The sequence below is a fragment of the Hippocampus zosterae genome, chromosome 1 (genome assembly GCF_025434085.1).
Source record: "Hippocampus zosterae strain Florida chromosome 1, ASM2543408v3, whole genome shotgun sequence".
NCBI lineage: Eukaryota > Metazoa > Chordata > Actinopteri > Syngnathiformes > Syngnathidae > Hippocampus > Hippocampus zosterae.
In genome coordinates, this window is record NC_067451.1 from 16,182,672 (window position 1) to 16,196,754 (window position 14,083).

Here is a 14,083-nt window from a genome sequence, read left to right on the forward strand (position 1 = left end):
AAAGTTCCTTCAAGCTTTAGTGAATGATGAGTTTCAGTCCTTCTTTAAGGGCACGTTAACATTGAACTGTCAAGGTTCAGGATATTTAGCGTCCGCAGGGTTGCTCAAGTGCAGGAGAAGACAAAGTTTGATTCCTGGAAGTTTTCGGACTTCGGGGAATAACAGCAAGCGCAACCGGGAGAAGGATGGGTGGTCCACAAAACCCGTTGGTAGAAAACAAATTAGTAGAGACTGCTGGTACACCACACACATTGATGTGGATTTAAGTAAGCTAATACAGTGATCCTTTGCTATATCTCGCTTCATTTGTTGCGGCTTCAGTACATCACATTTTTTTTTCCCAGAGTACTGTGTCCAGAAAAAAAAAAATGCCGGATGATTCAGAGGTTTTGTCAATGACAGCAGGACTGGATTTATCCCGTGGGCCGATTGGCTGTGCATATTCGCAGCCCCGCCTTGCACCTTTCAGAGCAGGAAGTGATCTTACCAGAGAGGGGTCCTCTGTGTCCTGCGAGCGTTTGATGTGGTTGGCGCCCACAGAAAGATGGTGAAGATGGTCCTGGTCGTCGTCATCCCGCTCAGGCTCGTCATCTTCGAGGGCCGGGAAGACGGAGAGGCCTCCCACCTCTGCGTCCACCATGCCCTCAAGGCTGTCCGTCAAAGCGGCCAGCAGCGCCACATTCTCTTCTTCAATCTGGAGAGCACCAGAAAACACTTTTCATTTTCTTGTTCACCTTGTAACCTGAGCATGTAAAACAGGGGTGCCCATTAGGTAGATCCTGATCTACCGGTAGATCTAAGACAGGTCCCAAGTAGATCTGAGGAGTGTCGAGGAGAAAAAAACAACAACAACCATTTGTGTGTCTTTGTACATGTTAGAAATATATATTTTTTGTGTTAATGTACGCTGCACCCAAATCATCCAATCAGTCTCATTTTCACCCATAAATAAATAAATAAATAAATAAACGAAACAAATAAATAAATAAATAAATAAATAAAAATAACGCAGGTAAATCTTGAATTTATGGTGGCGCGTGATTACGTCACCGGACGTTGTTTGCGCTCAGCAGTCTGCAATTGCAGCTTGTAATCAGAGCTGTTGCGCTCCATCTTTTATCGTCATTATTCTCATTCAGAGTTTGCTTCGTGTACAATTCACCGAGGGCACGGACAAAGAATAGGAATCTAGGAGGGCCCAGGGAAGCACTTTAACACTGTACGTGTGAGCTACGATAGTTAACAGGCTGCAAAAGTGCATCGCATGCCTCAGTTTCAGGCTGTTTCTCATCATGGCGTGCATGTGTGCGTGCGCCAGTAAGGGTAGATCCCAGGAGGTTAGTTGATCAAAAAGTAGATCTTTGGTCCAAAATGTTTGGGCACCCCTGATGTAAACAAACATTGAACTCCATCGCCTCAATTTGGATCTGGCAACCGTATTCATCATGGCTGGATGTACAAAAACGAATTTAGACCCTATGCTGTGAAAGGCATAAGGCGAAGGCAATTTTAGTTAGGAAGTGACGTTTGGGAGAATTTTGGCCATTTCTAGTTGTTGTACCTGAGTAAACTTTTTCGAAAGAATTCATCTGATCGCCACAACATTTTTACCGGTTATACACTGGTAGCTTGGGATGCACGTTTTCAACTGTATAGTGTGACCATGCTTGTAAAAAAAAACATGTCAAAACATCTTTCCCCATTGAAATGCCATTCGTTACCAGGCTCCCTCCCCACCAAAAAAACAAACAAAAAAGTGTTGTGAAAATTTACACTCACATTATAATTTGGTACTTTATAAAAACACAGTAATACTGTACTACAATTAAATCAAATGTAAAGTATTAAATAGTTTGTGTATCATGGTTTAATGCTGCTCCTCCTGGTATGGGAGTCAGAATAATAGTCATGCAGACACAAATACAATACAATACAATACAATTCGCGGCCCGGTAGTCCAGTGGCAAGCACGTTGGCTTCACAGTGCAGAGGTACCGGGTTCGATTCCAGCTCCGGCCTCCCTGTGTGGAGTTTGCATGTTCTCCCCGGGTCTGCGTGGGTTTTCTCCGGGTGCTCCGGTTTCCTCCCACATTCCAAAAACATGCGTGGCAGGCTGATTGAGCACTCTAAATTGTCCCTAGGTGTGAGTGTGAGCGTGACTGGTTGTTCGTCTCTGTGTGCCCTGCGATTGGCTGGCAACCGATTCAGGGTGTCCCCCGCCTACTGCCCGGAGACAGCTGGGATCGGCTCCAGCACACCCCGCGACCCTAGTGAGGATCAAGCGGTTCGGAAGATGAATGAATGAATGACAATACAATACAATACAATACATGCCGATTTATATAGCAAATGAAGAAGAATGGCTCTACTTCTCCGACTCTTTCTGTTAAGTTACAAGTTATCCAGTCAGATGCCGTCATACAAACGTATTAGTCATTTGCAGTAGAGGATAAAGACTTTATTATTATTTATTATTAAAATAAATAAATACACACACACACACACACACATACACTTGGCCGATCACGCATGAATCAGTTTACACAAAACGCTATTCAAATATGCTACATCAATTACTAATCTTCCTTTTGTGTGCACACGTGCACCCTTTGTGGCTTCCGTTCTAGATGAAATTTCGAACTCTCTGAGAAATGGCGAGGCCATGAGACTGCGAGGTGAGGGTATTACTGTTGTGGCGACGCCATTCAAGCTCAGCGAGCCTCAGCAGTAGATAGTCCGTTGCTCCCTGCTGTGCGTGCTTCAGCGCGAACATGTACACAAGCGCGTCTTTTGATTTCAACCAATCAGCGCCGTAGCAACAACGACACACACCCGATGTCACACACGACAACAGCTAAGCTAAACTAGCCGAGACGACACTCGAAGTCAGACGGACACGTTTTTCTGCTACTGTGTGTTTCCCTTTTTGTCCAAATATATTTTTTACGACACTTGTCTTTTATTCATTTCACTGGGGTTTAGCAAGTGTGTTTATAAAGAGACGAAAATCTCTTTACTGTTACTAGTGTTAGTGTCTCAACATGGCTACGCTCGTGAAAGCAAAACAACGAACTCAAACGTGTCTTCGTTCAATGTTGTCAACACATATCGAGATTAATTTTAGGCACATTTTCTCGATTCTCCGGAGAGATTTTCATAAAAATTTGAAAAACCCGGAATCCCGGGAAAATCCAGAGGACTTTCATCTCTGCACCATTTGTTTTGATTCTAATGTTAACATGTCAATGGTGTTTTGCATTGTTTGTTAGCATGAAGCTAGGCTAGCTTTACTAAAGCAAAGCTTTACGTTGTTATTTTAAACAATAACCAGTAATTATTTTTTATGTTGAGTGTGACAGGTTTTGACCATTTGGTATGGCTGGAGACCAGACGGACATTTTTCAATGAAACGGCCCCTAGAATGTTCAAACATGTTCGCGCCTGGCACCAGTAAGTCAAAATCATTCATTCATTCATTCATCTTCCGAACCGCTCAATCCTCACTAGGGTCGCGGGGGGTGCTGGAGCCTATCCCAGCTGTCTTCGGGCAGTAGGTGGGGGACACCCTGAATCGGTTGCCAGCCAATCGCAGGGCACACAGAGACGAACAACCATCTACGCTCACACTCACACCTAGGGACAATTTAGAGTGTTCAATCAGCCTGCCACGCATGTTTTTGGAATGTGGGAGGAAACCGGAGCACCCAGAGAAAACCCACGCAGGCCCGGGGAGAACATGCAAACTCCACACAGGGAGGCCGGAGCTGGAATCGAACCCGGTACCTCTGCACTGTGAAGCCGACGTGCTAACCCCTGGACTACCGGGCAGCCTAAGTCAAAATCAATCAGTCAAAAAAAAAAGAAAAAAATCAATGAAGAATTGATGATGTGAAATGTAGAGCAAGCATGTTTCACGAAACTCTGGTTTGCATATGAGGGCAAGCTGGACGCTTACCTCGAAAAGCTCATCAGGTGTGCTGTATCGGATGGAGGCCGGTGATGCGTCTGCCGCCTGGTCGCTGCACCACTGCAGCTCGCCAAGGCAGTTGACGCTGTCAAAGTCGCTGGTGTCCAGCTGCGAGAGGTCAATGTCGGCAAAGTCGGTGTCCAGGCGGTCTGAACACACCTCCTCCTCCCCATACTGAAAATAAAAAGAGACAGTCAGGTCAGGCTAGTGCACTGTAAAAACTTCCTCACGGAGAAGCGGATTCACGCCATCAGATAACTGGATGACATCAGCAACAGTGTCTTATGTGATGTACAAAGTTCATAGATGCAGGGAAATTCAAGAGTCAACTTTAACACCCCCATTCTGGGTACCGGTCGGTACGTTTCACACAAAACAGCAACTTCGTAAAAATAATTGAACCATCCACTCCCAAACCATTCACAAAGACCAACTTCCAGTTTATTGTGTATTATTCAGGACAACAACTGAAAATAAATATGAAAAATAGATCTTTGAAGGACCTCAAAAGCTGGAAAATTTAAGGGTTAACTCCAAACCCCCATTTTAGGTTGGTACCTTTCACACAGACCAGCCACATGAGGAAAAGCTGCAAAAAAAACTTTGAAAAGGTTCTGAGTTGATATCAACCTCCTCCAGTCCGAGTTGATGCCTTTCTAACAGAAGAGCAATATGTGATATTTTTTAAGGGTCTCGAATGCTTGGAAATTTGCAAGTTAACTCCAGTGCCCCCCATTTTGGGTTGCGACCTTTCATTCAAAACAATGATACAGAGGATGGGGGGAGGGGAGGAAACTACGAAAAGCCTCGGGAAAAAGACAACTTTCATGGACCTCAAAAGTTGGGATATTTGTGTGTTGACTTCACAACCCCTATCCCATTCGGTACCTTTCATGTTCAACAACAAAATCATCAATGCATCCTCTTTGATGGCAGCATAAAAAGGGGCTACCCGGTGGAGGAGATAAAGTCAAACTATACGCTCTAACGGTATGCCCCTTTTCCTTCTGGAACGCATGAAAAACCATAACAGGATAATGACAGAGTGATAACAATCAATGTTAGCTACTGTTGTAGCAGAAGCGATTTCCCAGATGAGACGCAAACAGTCTTGTGGTGGACAGTCATAGACGCACACACAGATTGAGCCAAGTCATTGTGAAAATGTGGAAAAAGGAAGCAAAGTGTGTGACACAGTAGGAGGAAGTAAGCGTGCTCCACTGGAGACATTGAATAACACGGATGAAAATGGAAGTAGTTAAGTAACAACAATTGAATAATAAAACAGAGTCAAGTCCACATGTGAAACACTGTCTTCATTGTAGACTGTTTATATAGACAACAAAAAGATGAGTGTGCTATTGTATTCCTGATGAGAACATGTCTACTGGTACATTGACTCATTGTATTTTTTCAGGGGTTTTTTCCCCCTAGTTTTCAGAGTGCAGTGTTTTGGACTTGCTTATGCTGTTCATTGAAATATAAAAGATTATCTACATCCGTTTGGATCACTCTGCACCTTCATTTGTAAATCCAAGTTGCCGCTGCTAAGTGTGCAAGTGTGCTGAGATATAAGGCTAACAATGCCAGTTTGGAACAATTAGTGATCTAGCGGATATTAGACTGCTCAACATAAAATTGTAATCAGAGATGGCTTTTTGAGATATTTTCATTTTTTTGTTTTTTATTTGACCTACATAAGCTTGCGCAATACAGATTTTACCATGCGTTATAATTTCTAGCTATGACATTTCAGAAAAAAATCAACCTATTGTTGAATCCAACTCTTAATTGATACATTTTATGAAATATATTACTGTAGTACATGTTTTATTTTTTTATTGTTATGTTGTGAAAGTACCATATAAATCAAGATGTATTGTATTGTACTGTAGACCACTTGGTTTGACTGTATATAAATGCACCCATAATCACCCATTTTGATTTGCAGCGGGACTTTTAGGAGTATGACTTGTCATATAACATGAAACTCCCATCAACTCATTTAGGAAAATTAAGCCCTGAAAGCAGTTTCAACCAGCAACAAGGAATTTGTGAGGCATCTGTATCAGGAGCAGACCCACAACAAAATGTCTCAAGGAGCCATGCCCAAAAAGACAATGCAAGCCGCCTAGTTCGGTTTGAAGCAACCATTTTATCAATTTCCACTGGTCCTTCAAAGACATACTTTGATGAAAAACACCCAAATATATCTTTACCTCATTTATCTCTATTATCACAGTAAAAGAATGAGCAGGGTGGTCTACAAAAGAGGAAGAAGGGATGGTGGAGGAATAGACACCCTTTAGACCCCCCCACATATTCATCTCCCTCCAGCTGCTCATGCAGGTGTGTGCATGTGTATGTGTATGACACTCTCTTAGCATGCTGATCACATCCCCACTCGCTCACGTGCACACTCGGCTCACTGGATAGGTGCATCCTTTTTCTCTTTCATCTCACGAAACCTGCATCCTGGCACTAAAGGGGAGTGCAGACCGCTGCCAAAGGACCCACAATCATATTAGGATTGGCACCAAAATGGAATTGGTCCATCCTCCACTCCAGTCACAAATCTGTTTGTGAATTATTGAGCAGTGTTGTTTTGTTTCGCTTTTTTAACGCAAACAAACTCGAACATTTGACACTTGATGTCAGCTGACTATCAGTGACTACAGTGAGCAGCTATTTCAAAGATGTTTTCTTCAATATTTATTTGTTTTGAATTATATATTATAATTATCCGTCACAACAGTGGACATCTATTTAAATCCTTTTTTCCCACAGTACGAATGAGTTGATGTCGAACTTGTGCATCAGTTCCTATAGTGGGCGGCTTTTAAAAAGCGGTTTCTGCAACAGCATTTGCGTCTGGATCTTGGGGCCCTATTTTAGGACACAGCTGCCCGTGCACTCTGCGTAAAAATGTGTGCACATTAATTTTCTTGCCAGGGCAATATGAAACAATGGGACAATGTCTCAGGATCATTGTAGAAATCAATTCATTGAACATTTTTATCTGTATCATTTTAAAAATATTTTAAAATATTATTTATTTGGTTATGGGGTTTAACACACGGACACACGATGGGTGGTGGAAGGTGATCTCCAGGTGCCCATTCCACAACGGCCAACATGACATAATCCGCAAGTGGTGATGTCTTTGCTGTTCATTTTAAATGTACTTTGCATGCGCCGATCTCCTTCATCTACCTCCATATGTCATGTAAACCATGGGGCTCTTCAATGGATTTAAAAGGAAAGAGGGGAGCTGCTTTCAGTGGATGCCAAACAAGTCAGCCGCGTTCCCTCCAATAACAGCACACATGCCCTTTTCTAACTGCGCCCGTCTGCCAGAATACCAAAAGAAAGAAAACTCTCGCACAGTTAGACTGCACTTTGCGCTGAACTTGTGCTGGGCCCTTGATGTCAAAGCTGTGCATCAGTCACTACAGGAACACGCAAACCCAAAAGCAGCCATGATTGCAGTGGATCTCTTTTCCCGGTAAGAGCGCTGTCTGATGCAGCCAATGAGGGGGTCAGTCAGAGTTCACGACGTGATTATTCTGGCGGTGCGGCGGGAAGCACCCCGACTTGCCCACAGTGACAGTTTCCACATGGTCGACAAAGAGGCGCAAATAAAAAAATGTGGGTTATTATTCCTGGCATGAACATCTTCCACAAAGACAATAGCAAGTGTTAAATGAATCCATCAGTGTGTCCTTGCTTCCTGATATGACGGTTTAACTGGGCCATTAGGAAGGGGAAAAAAGGCAGATTATGCTAAAAATAGGCATGAAATTATACGGGAGAGAGAACTGATACCTTTGATGTTATTGAAAGGGAGCACTTCCAGGGAAATCTGAGTTCAGAAGGAGTTCAGTGGGTTTATAAACGTACCAACAGGATGATGAAATACTAATATCAAGCAATTCGTGCCATGCTTGGGCCCATCGCCACCAAGACTAGTTGCTCTGATGTATACTCAAGTTCACTACACATTTCTTACTCCCAATAGCAATAAACATGACAAGTCGGGATAAAAGACAAAAACAAAAAGTCAAAGAACACCAGATCACATGCCAGCTAACAATGGACAGGTGATAATTTATGCTGTCATTCAACTCACCAGTTATTCATGCTAGCCGCCATCTTGCGCAGTAGAATTAAACAGAACAACTCCAAATGATCCACCGTCAGAAAAGTGACTGATATAAAGTGGTGCCTTGAGATACAAGTTGAATTTGTTCTATGATCATGCTCATAAGTTAATAAAGCTTACATCTCAAATCATCTTTCCATGTTCAAATAAATGGAAATGGCATGACAGTAATTCGGTTATTTAATCAAAAACACTTCAAAAAAGCATATGGTCATGTCATTAAATAGAAGGCAACCGTTTGAGTAGATTTTGCCACATTTAGGCTCCAATTCAACGGAAACTGTGCTGTGCCTTCTGGTGTTTGCTCCTTGGCCACCCTTGTGGACAGACAGTGCAATACAAACATTCTGATATGCATGCTTGGCTTCAGGGCTTTTCAGTCATCCGCAGCAAAATTCATCATCTCACGGCAACACAGATGCCATTTGTTAGCCTGCGTATGACATTTTGCATTGTTTGTTAGCATTTAGATATGACAAAGTGATGTGGTTGTTTTAAATAACGTACATTTAATTTGATGATAAATTTCAAATGTGAAGCAATAAACAACTAAAAGCATCTTTTTGATGAATTGTCTACTATTTGTCAAACTGCTTTTCTGGAAATGAGTTAAGTTTAGTTCACCGCCACCAGGAGCTCAAATCTCAAATTTTCCTCACAAATCCAGGACAAAAAATTTACCCGTATTGCTAAGAATTCTTGAGTTGGGTCACTTGGATCTCAAGGCATCACTGCAAATACAGCATGTCATTTAATTAGTGCCATTGCTTGCCAGTTGTAGACACGAATCACAGCGTACATCCATCCATCGCACCATTTTCTTTGCAGCTAATCCCCACTAGGATCTTGGGTGAGCTGAAGTCGATGGTTTCTGCAATTTGCCTTGAGACAGGGTACATTTTGGACTGGTCGCCAGTCACTAACAACCATTCAGAATCACAATCACACCTATGGACAATTTAGATGCTGTCAGAAATGAACAACAGAAAAAAATATAGCCTGCAGTTCAACTGTCTTTGACATTCATAGCTGATGTATATTATTAGTCAAAACCATTTTGACTTCCATGTGTGGTCAAGATTGGCTCTTGGTTACAATGGAAAAAAAAAGAAAAGAGCAAGAGAGAGTGAGAATGAGGACGACGACGCATGAAAGCCGACTATTTATAGCGTTCCCGCCTGCACGCAGGAGTGCTAACGGTGCTAAAAGAAGCGTGGCGACATGGAAAAGCCGACCAGTCTCTCTGCAACATCCCACGCCGCTAAATTTAAACATCATCTTCTCCAAGGGGCGCTTGCCCTTTTACGAAGACCAGATGACGCAAACTATGAAATGATGGCATTGTATATTTAAAACAAAACTAATGGGATGTGTGACAATAACTGCACAGTACAATCTGGCTTTTTGGGGGGGAGGGGGGGGGGTTGGTTTATCATGTGTTCAAAAGCTGTTTTTTTTCCATAGGTAGTTGAGTCTTGATGTTAAAGTTGCAGATCAGTCACGACAGTGGAAACCTGTTCAAAAGCAAGGTTCCACAATATGTAGCCTAGCTGTTAAAGTTACTAAAATTATGAGTCACTACAGTGGATGCTGCTGTGTCATCACATAAATGGACACCCACTCGTAAGATGTGCTGTATGTGGGAGTAAAAAAAAAAAACAATCCTCAAACCCAAAAAGATTTGCTGTAGAAGAACAATATTTGCACTGAAAAAGTGGAATATAATGGTCATATGTCGTGTGACCTTCAGCATTCTGTCCACTCAAAAGTCATTATTGATCCACGCATGGAGGAAATCCAAGACAAGTGGTGGCACAGTGGTACGTGAGTTCATATGTCTCACACACACATGCACACACACACTCAGTTGTGCTCCTCTCTGCTTGTCTCACCGCTTGCAGACCTGTTGTTGGTGGAAGCAGCACACATCAACTAGTAACAATGATAAATAGTGACTTCAATTCAATTTGGTTCCTGTATATTGGAGACATCATGGACATTCATGTTGAAATGTTAAAAAAAAACAACATAACGCGGTTCCAGAAGCAACTCTATATTCCATAATAGCTTCGCTGTTAGTCTGGCTTCTCCATCTTCTCTTGTTCTCTCAATTTGTTTCATGTGTCACATGCGGAAAGCTCGTGTTTTGCTGCAGCATCTATTACGCCTCAGTTCATAGTCGGAGCAGCGCAACTTCATTTAATGGGGGTGATGGGTGACTGCTCGAAATGGATGCAGGTTACTGGCATCTCCTGGTAAGATGTGGATGAAACCATTTTCAATCTGAGGCAGACATGATAATGTCATCAACAAACATTCCAAACAGTCCAACTCATGACCAAAGGTCAAATTGATCCCACATAGCCTATCCCGCACACACCTCCCAACTGTTTGAGTGTATAGAGTACATACATGTTTTGGGACCTTTTTTCAAGAGGAAACATTTTTCATTCATATTATTTGCAATTATTAGGATTTTCATTCTAGTTTAGTATCAGGAGAAAGAAAGCATAGAATAGAATAGGGGGGGAAAACTAACATCAAGTATATATATTTTAAACAGTAACTGTCAGTAGTTTTTCCATGTCCAATAATTGCAGTTATTTTCCCTCCTTTGACTAAAAAGGCAACATTAGATTTTTGTGTAGGAAAAATATATATATACTGTATTTCAGGGCAATATCTCCCAGCCCTAGTTTTACAGTATATTAACATCTTTACTGTGCTTCCTTGTTTGATGGTCAATTCAGTTAATTTGGCACATAGGAGTGCTTCCATTACAGTAGGAATAAAAACAAAAAGTACGTGCTCAGTGGAGTACATTGTCCACATAGACTATAGAGTATACTCATAGTGTGTCATGCGGTGTGAAGGTGAAATGTTGAGGGACGGTGATGAGGAAGCAACTTAACTGTAATTACATCACACCCTCACAGCACTGGAAGATGGCCGAATACCCCTGAGACACCAATCCACCTCACCACTGCCCCTTCTTACTTTGGAGGTCACTTTGACAGGAAGTGGCTTAATACGACATTGAAGCACTAGCGATTATCACGGCCGCACTCAAATGCACTTATGCACGCACGCATGTACACACACACACACACACACACACACACACACAAAACCAACAACACGCATAACATCAAGCACAGCCAACTATTTTGTGCTTTACATCAACATTGAACCATATTTACAATTTCACATTGTGCTATGGATTATTTTTGAAGTGCGATAGTGATTTGGTGAGTGGCATTCATGTGGCTGCCTTTTTGAGTCAATGACTCGTCGTCTTCACTCTGCATGTCCGAAGTCCGGCTACCTAAAGCCACCATCCCCGCTGCAGGTGCCATATCAGTCGAGGCGGGGAGCGACGAGACCCTGCTCTGCGGCTGGATACACTTCAAGCAAGGTCGTCTTGGTGTGGAACTGAGCTAATGGAAAGGTGCCATATGTGTGATGTTCTCAGGTACTCAGATGATTTGTTTGAGTTGGTGACTTGAGCACTACATATTTCCATGGTATACAAAAATATAGGCACTAGTTTCTCAAGTCGTTGTATAATAATTCGCACATTTCCATAAAACTTATTGACGTTGCGGGTTAAAGGCAAAATAGAATCCATGACATTTGGGTGCAGGTCTAGGCTTTGTTTTTACCTGAGCGTCAAGTGAATGACAGGTTGCCGTGTTGCTTAATCATCATGGATCATCCTTCCGCAGAGGTGTCACCAAACCCGCCGAGCCGCAACACTCTTATTCCTGATCCTTGAGTCGGCTTTTCCCTCCCGCCAACCCACTTCAACAGATCTGTCACTCAGGATTGTTCCACCCATCGTTCCAGGATTCTCAAGCTGTCACAGTGCCGGACAAAAATCATTTGGTCCAGATTGCACTGTCACAAAAGATAAACAAACTTCTAACCTGATACATATTTACACTCCCCATCTTCTGGCTCTGCTTTTTACCTGTGGTCTGTTTAATGTGAAATTCACCAACACTGACAAAGTAGACCATGCAATTTCAAGGCTCCAGAGGTAGAATCATAGGCCTGGCAATGCCGGTAATTCCAGGAGACAGGGATGTGAAATTTAACACCCAACAGTCTCTTTTCCAACCCATGGTGTTCAGCGAAAGGCACCAACACCTTCACCAGATTCTGTTTGAAAGGCATCAATTCCTGACAAGGAGTGTATCAATTCCTCACATAGGGACAGTTTTTGCGAAAAGGGTCTAAAAAGAGGATAACGTTTTTCACACTTCACCCTTTCACACTGCCTGCGTTCTACCTGTGATTTTTTTTCTGTTATGTGTGAAAGGCACCGACATGAAACGGAGGGTTAATGTTGACCGAGCAATTTTTCCGGCTTCAGAAGTAGTATCAGAGACAGGATGGTGCCTGTGTGAAAGGTAATGGCGGGACAGGGGTGTGGAGTTGTGTTGAAAGCAGTTGTCCCAGTCCACAATTAAGCGTTAAGATGTCGTCTTACCATTGTACCTTTCATACTGCCAGTCAAAGCTAGGTTTTTCACCCTGACCTTTTCCCCTGCAATTGATCTGTGCGGAAGGCACAAACACTGTCACTAGGTTCTGTATAAACGACACAGGCGGATAAACTCCCAATCTAATTAACGGCTCTGATGCTTCAATTTTGGAGGAATTGCATGTTAAAGAAGCTCTAGTAATAACAATATCCCCTTTCGCACTGCCTTTCAAATCTGTGTTATTCCACTGCCACAATCTGTAGCGAAGTCACACGGGAAGGAGGAATGGATGAATTCAACCAAGCAATTTCCCGGCCTAAGTGGTAGTACCAGAAGCAGGACTGCCCAGTTAAGCTGAAAACAACTGATGTTGATTGACGTGCTTCTTTAATGCTGTCTTTTTTTTCTGTGCAACTGTTCTCTTTGAGAGGCACCAACACAAAATGGGAGGACTCAGGCAACGGAGCAATTTCTGGACTTTCAGAGGAGTATCACAGGCTGTGTCATTGTGACAGGCAAAACTTTGGGAAAAGTGTGCGATGTTTCACAAACGACACTCACTTCTTGACAGCAAGTGAAATAACTCGAAACAACAAACGAGAAATAGCTTGAAAGGAAATGGAAACTGGCCTACCAATAAGTTTGCACGAGGCAGCCGACATGCCAGTTATAAGAATGACACGGTGGCAATTTACGCACACACATATACAAGTAAGTGTTGGTGTGCGATTGGACATGATTGATTTCAGCGTAATCCTCACTGGCTTGCATCGTGAGTGTGTGTTGCTCTATATTTAGCTCATGCACGATCATGACTTACTCTTGGCAGGCTGCCTCTGACTTGAGAAGCATCTGCCTCAAACAGATGACCTCTCACACAAACACAAGCACGTGCGCGCATGCACCCTGATGTCAACGTGTGTATATGCGTGTGTGTGTGTGTATGTGTGTGTGTGTGCGCGCACGCAAATGGGAATCATCACGTGTCAAATTTCAAATGAAGAGTCTGAGGTTGCGTTTACATGACAATGATCTAATAAAGACTGGAAAGATTTTTTTTCTTGCCTCCAGTACATGTTAATGTCTTGTCGAAGTTTATGTAAAGGCCCCACCTCCACGACAGATTGATGTTTAGTAGTCGTCAAAAAGATTGCACTTCCAGTGTGTAACAAAGTGTCGTAGTAAAGTCCTCACACCTAACAGTAGTATTGTAACCTGTACATAAATGTCAGTGTCTAGTTAAAATATCTACTGCATGTAAGATATATGACGGGCGACCCAGTGATCCAGTGGTTAGCGCATTGACCTCACTGCGCAGAGGTACCGGGCTTAATTCCAGTTCCGGCCTCCCTGTGTGGAATTTGCATGTTCTCCCCAGGCCTGCATGGGTTTTCTGTGGGTACTCCGGTTTCCTCCCACATTCCAAAAACATGCATAGCGGGCTGATTGAACGCTCTAAATTGTCCCA

At 42.8% G+C, this 14,083-nt stretch overlaps 1 protein-coding gene across 2 annotated transcripts in view; it reads right to left on the reverse strand.

Moving 5' to 3' along the window:
* ppargc1b (peroxisome proliferator-activated receptor gamma, coactivator 1 beta) overlaps positions 1 to 14,083 on the reverse strand; it is a 74,953-nt gene that overhangs the window by 18,250 nt on the left and 42,620 nt on the right. For both annotated transcript variants that reach the window (XM_052071979.1, XM_052071988.1), the window contains exons 2-3: positions 3,956 to 4,141; positions 488 to 694 (exon numbers count right to left, since the gene is read on the reverse strand). In XM_052071979.1, coding sequence (XP_051927939.1) covers positions 488 to 694; positions 3,956 to 4,141 — 393 coding nt within the window. The remainder of the gene's footprint in view (positions 1 to 487; positions 695 to 3,955; positions 4,142 to 14,083) is intronic.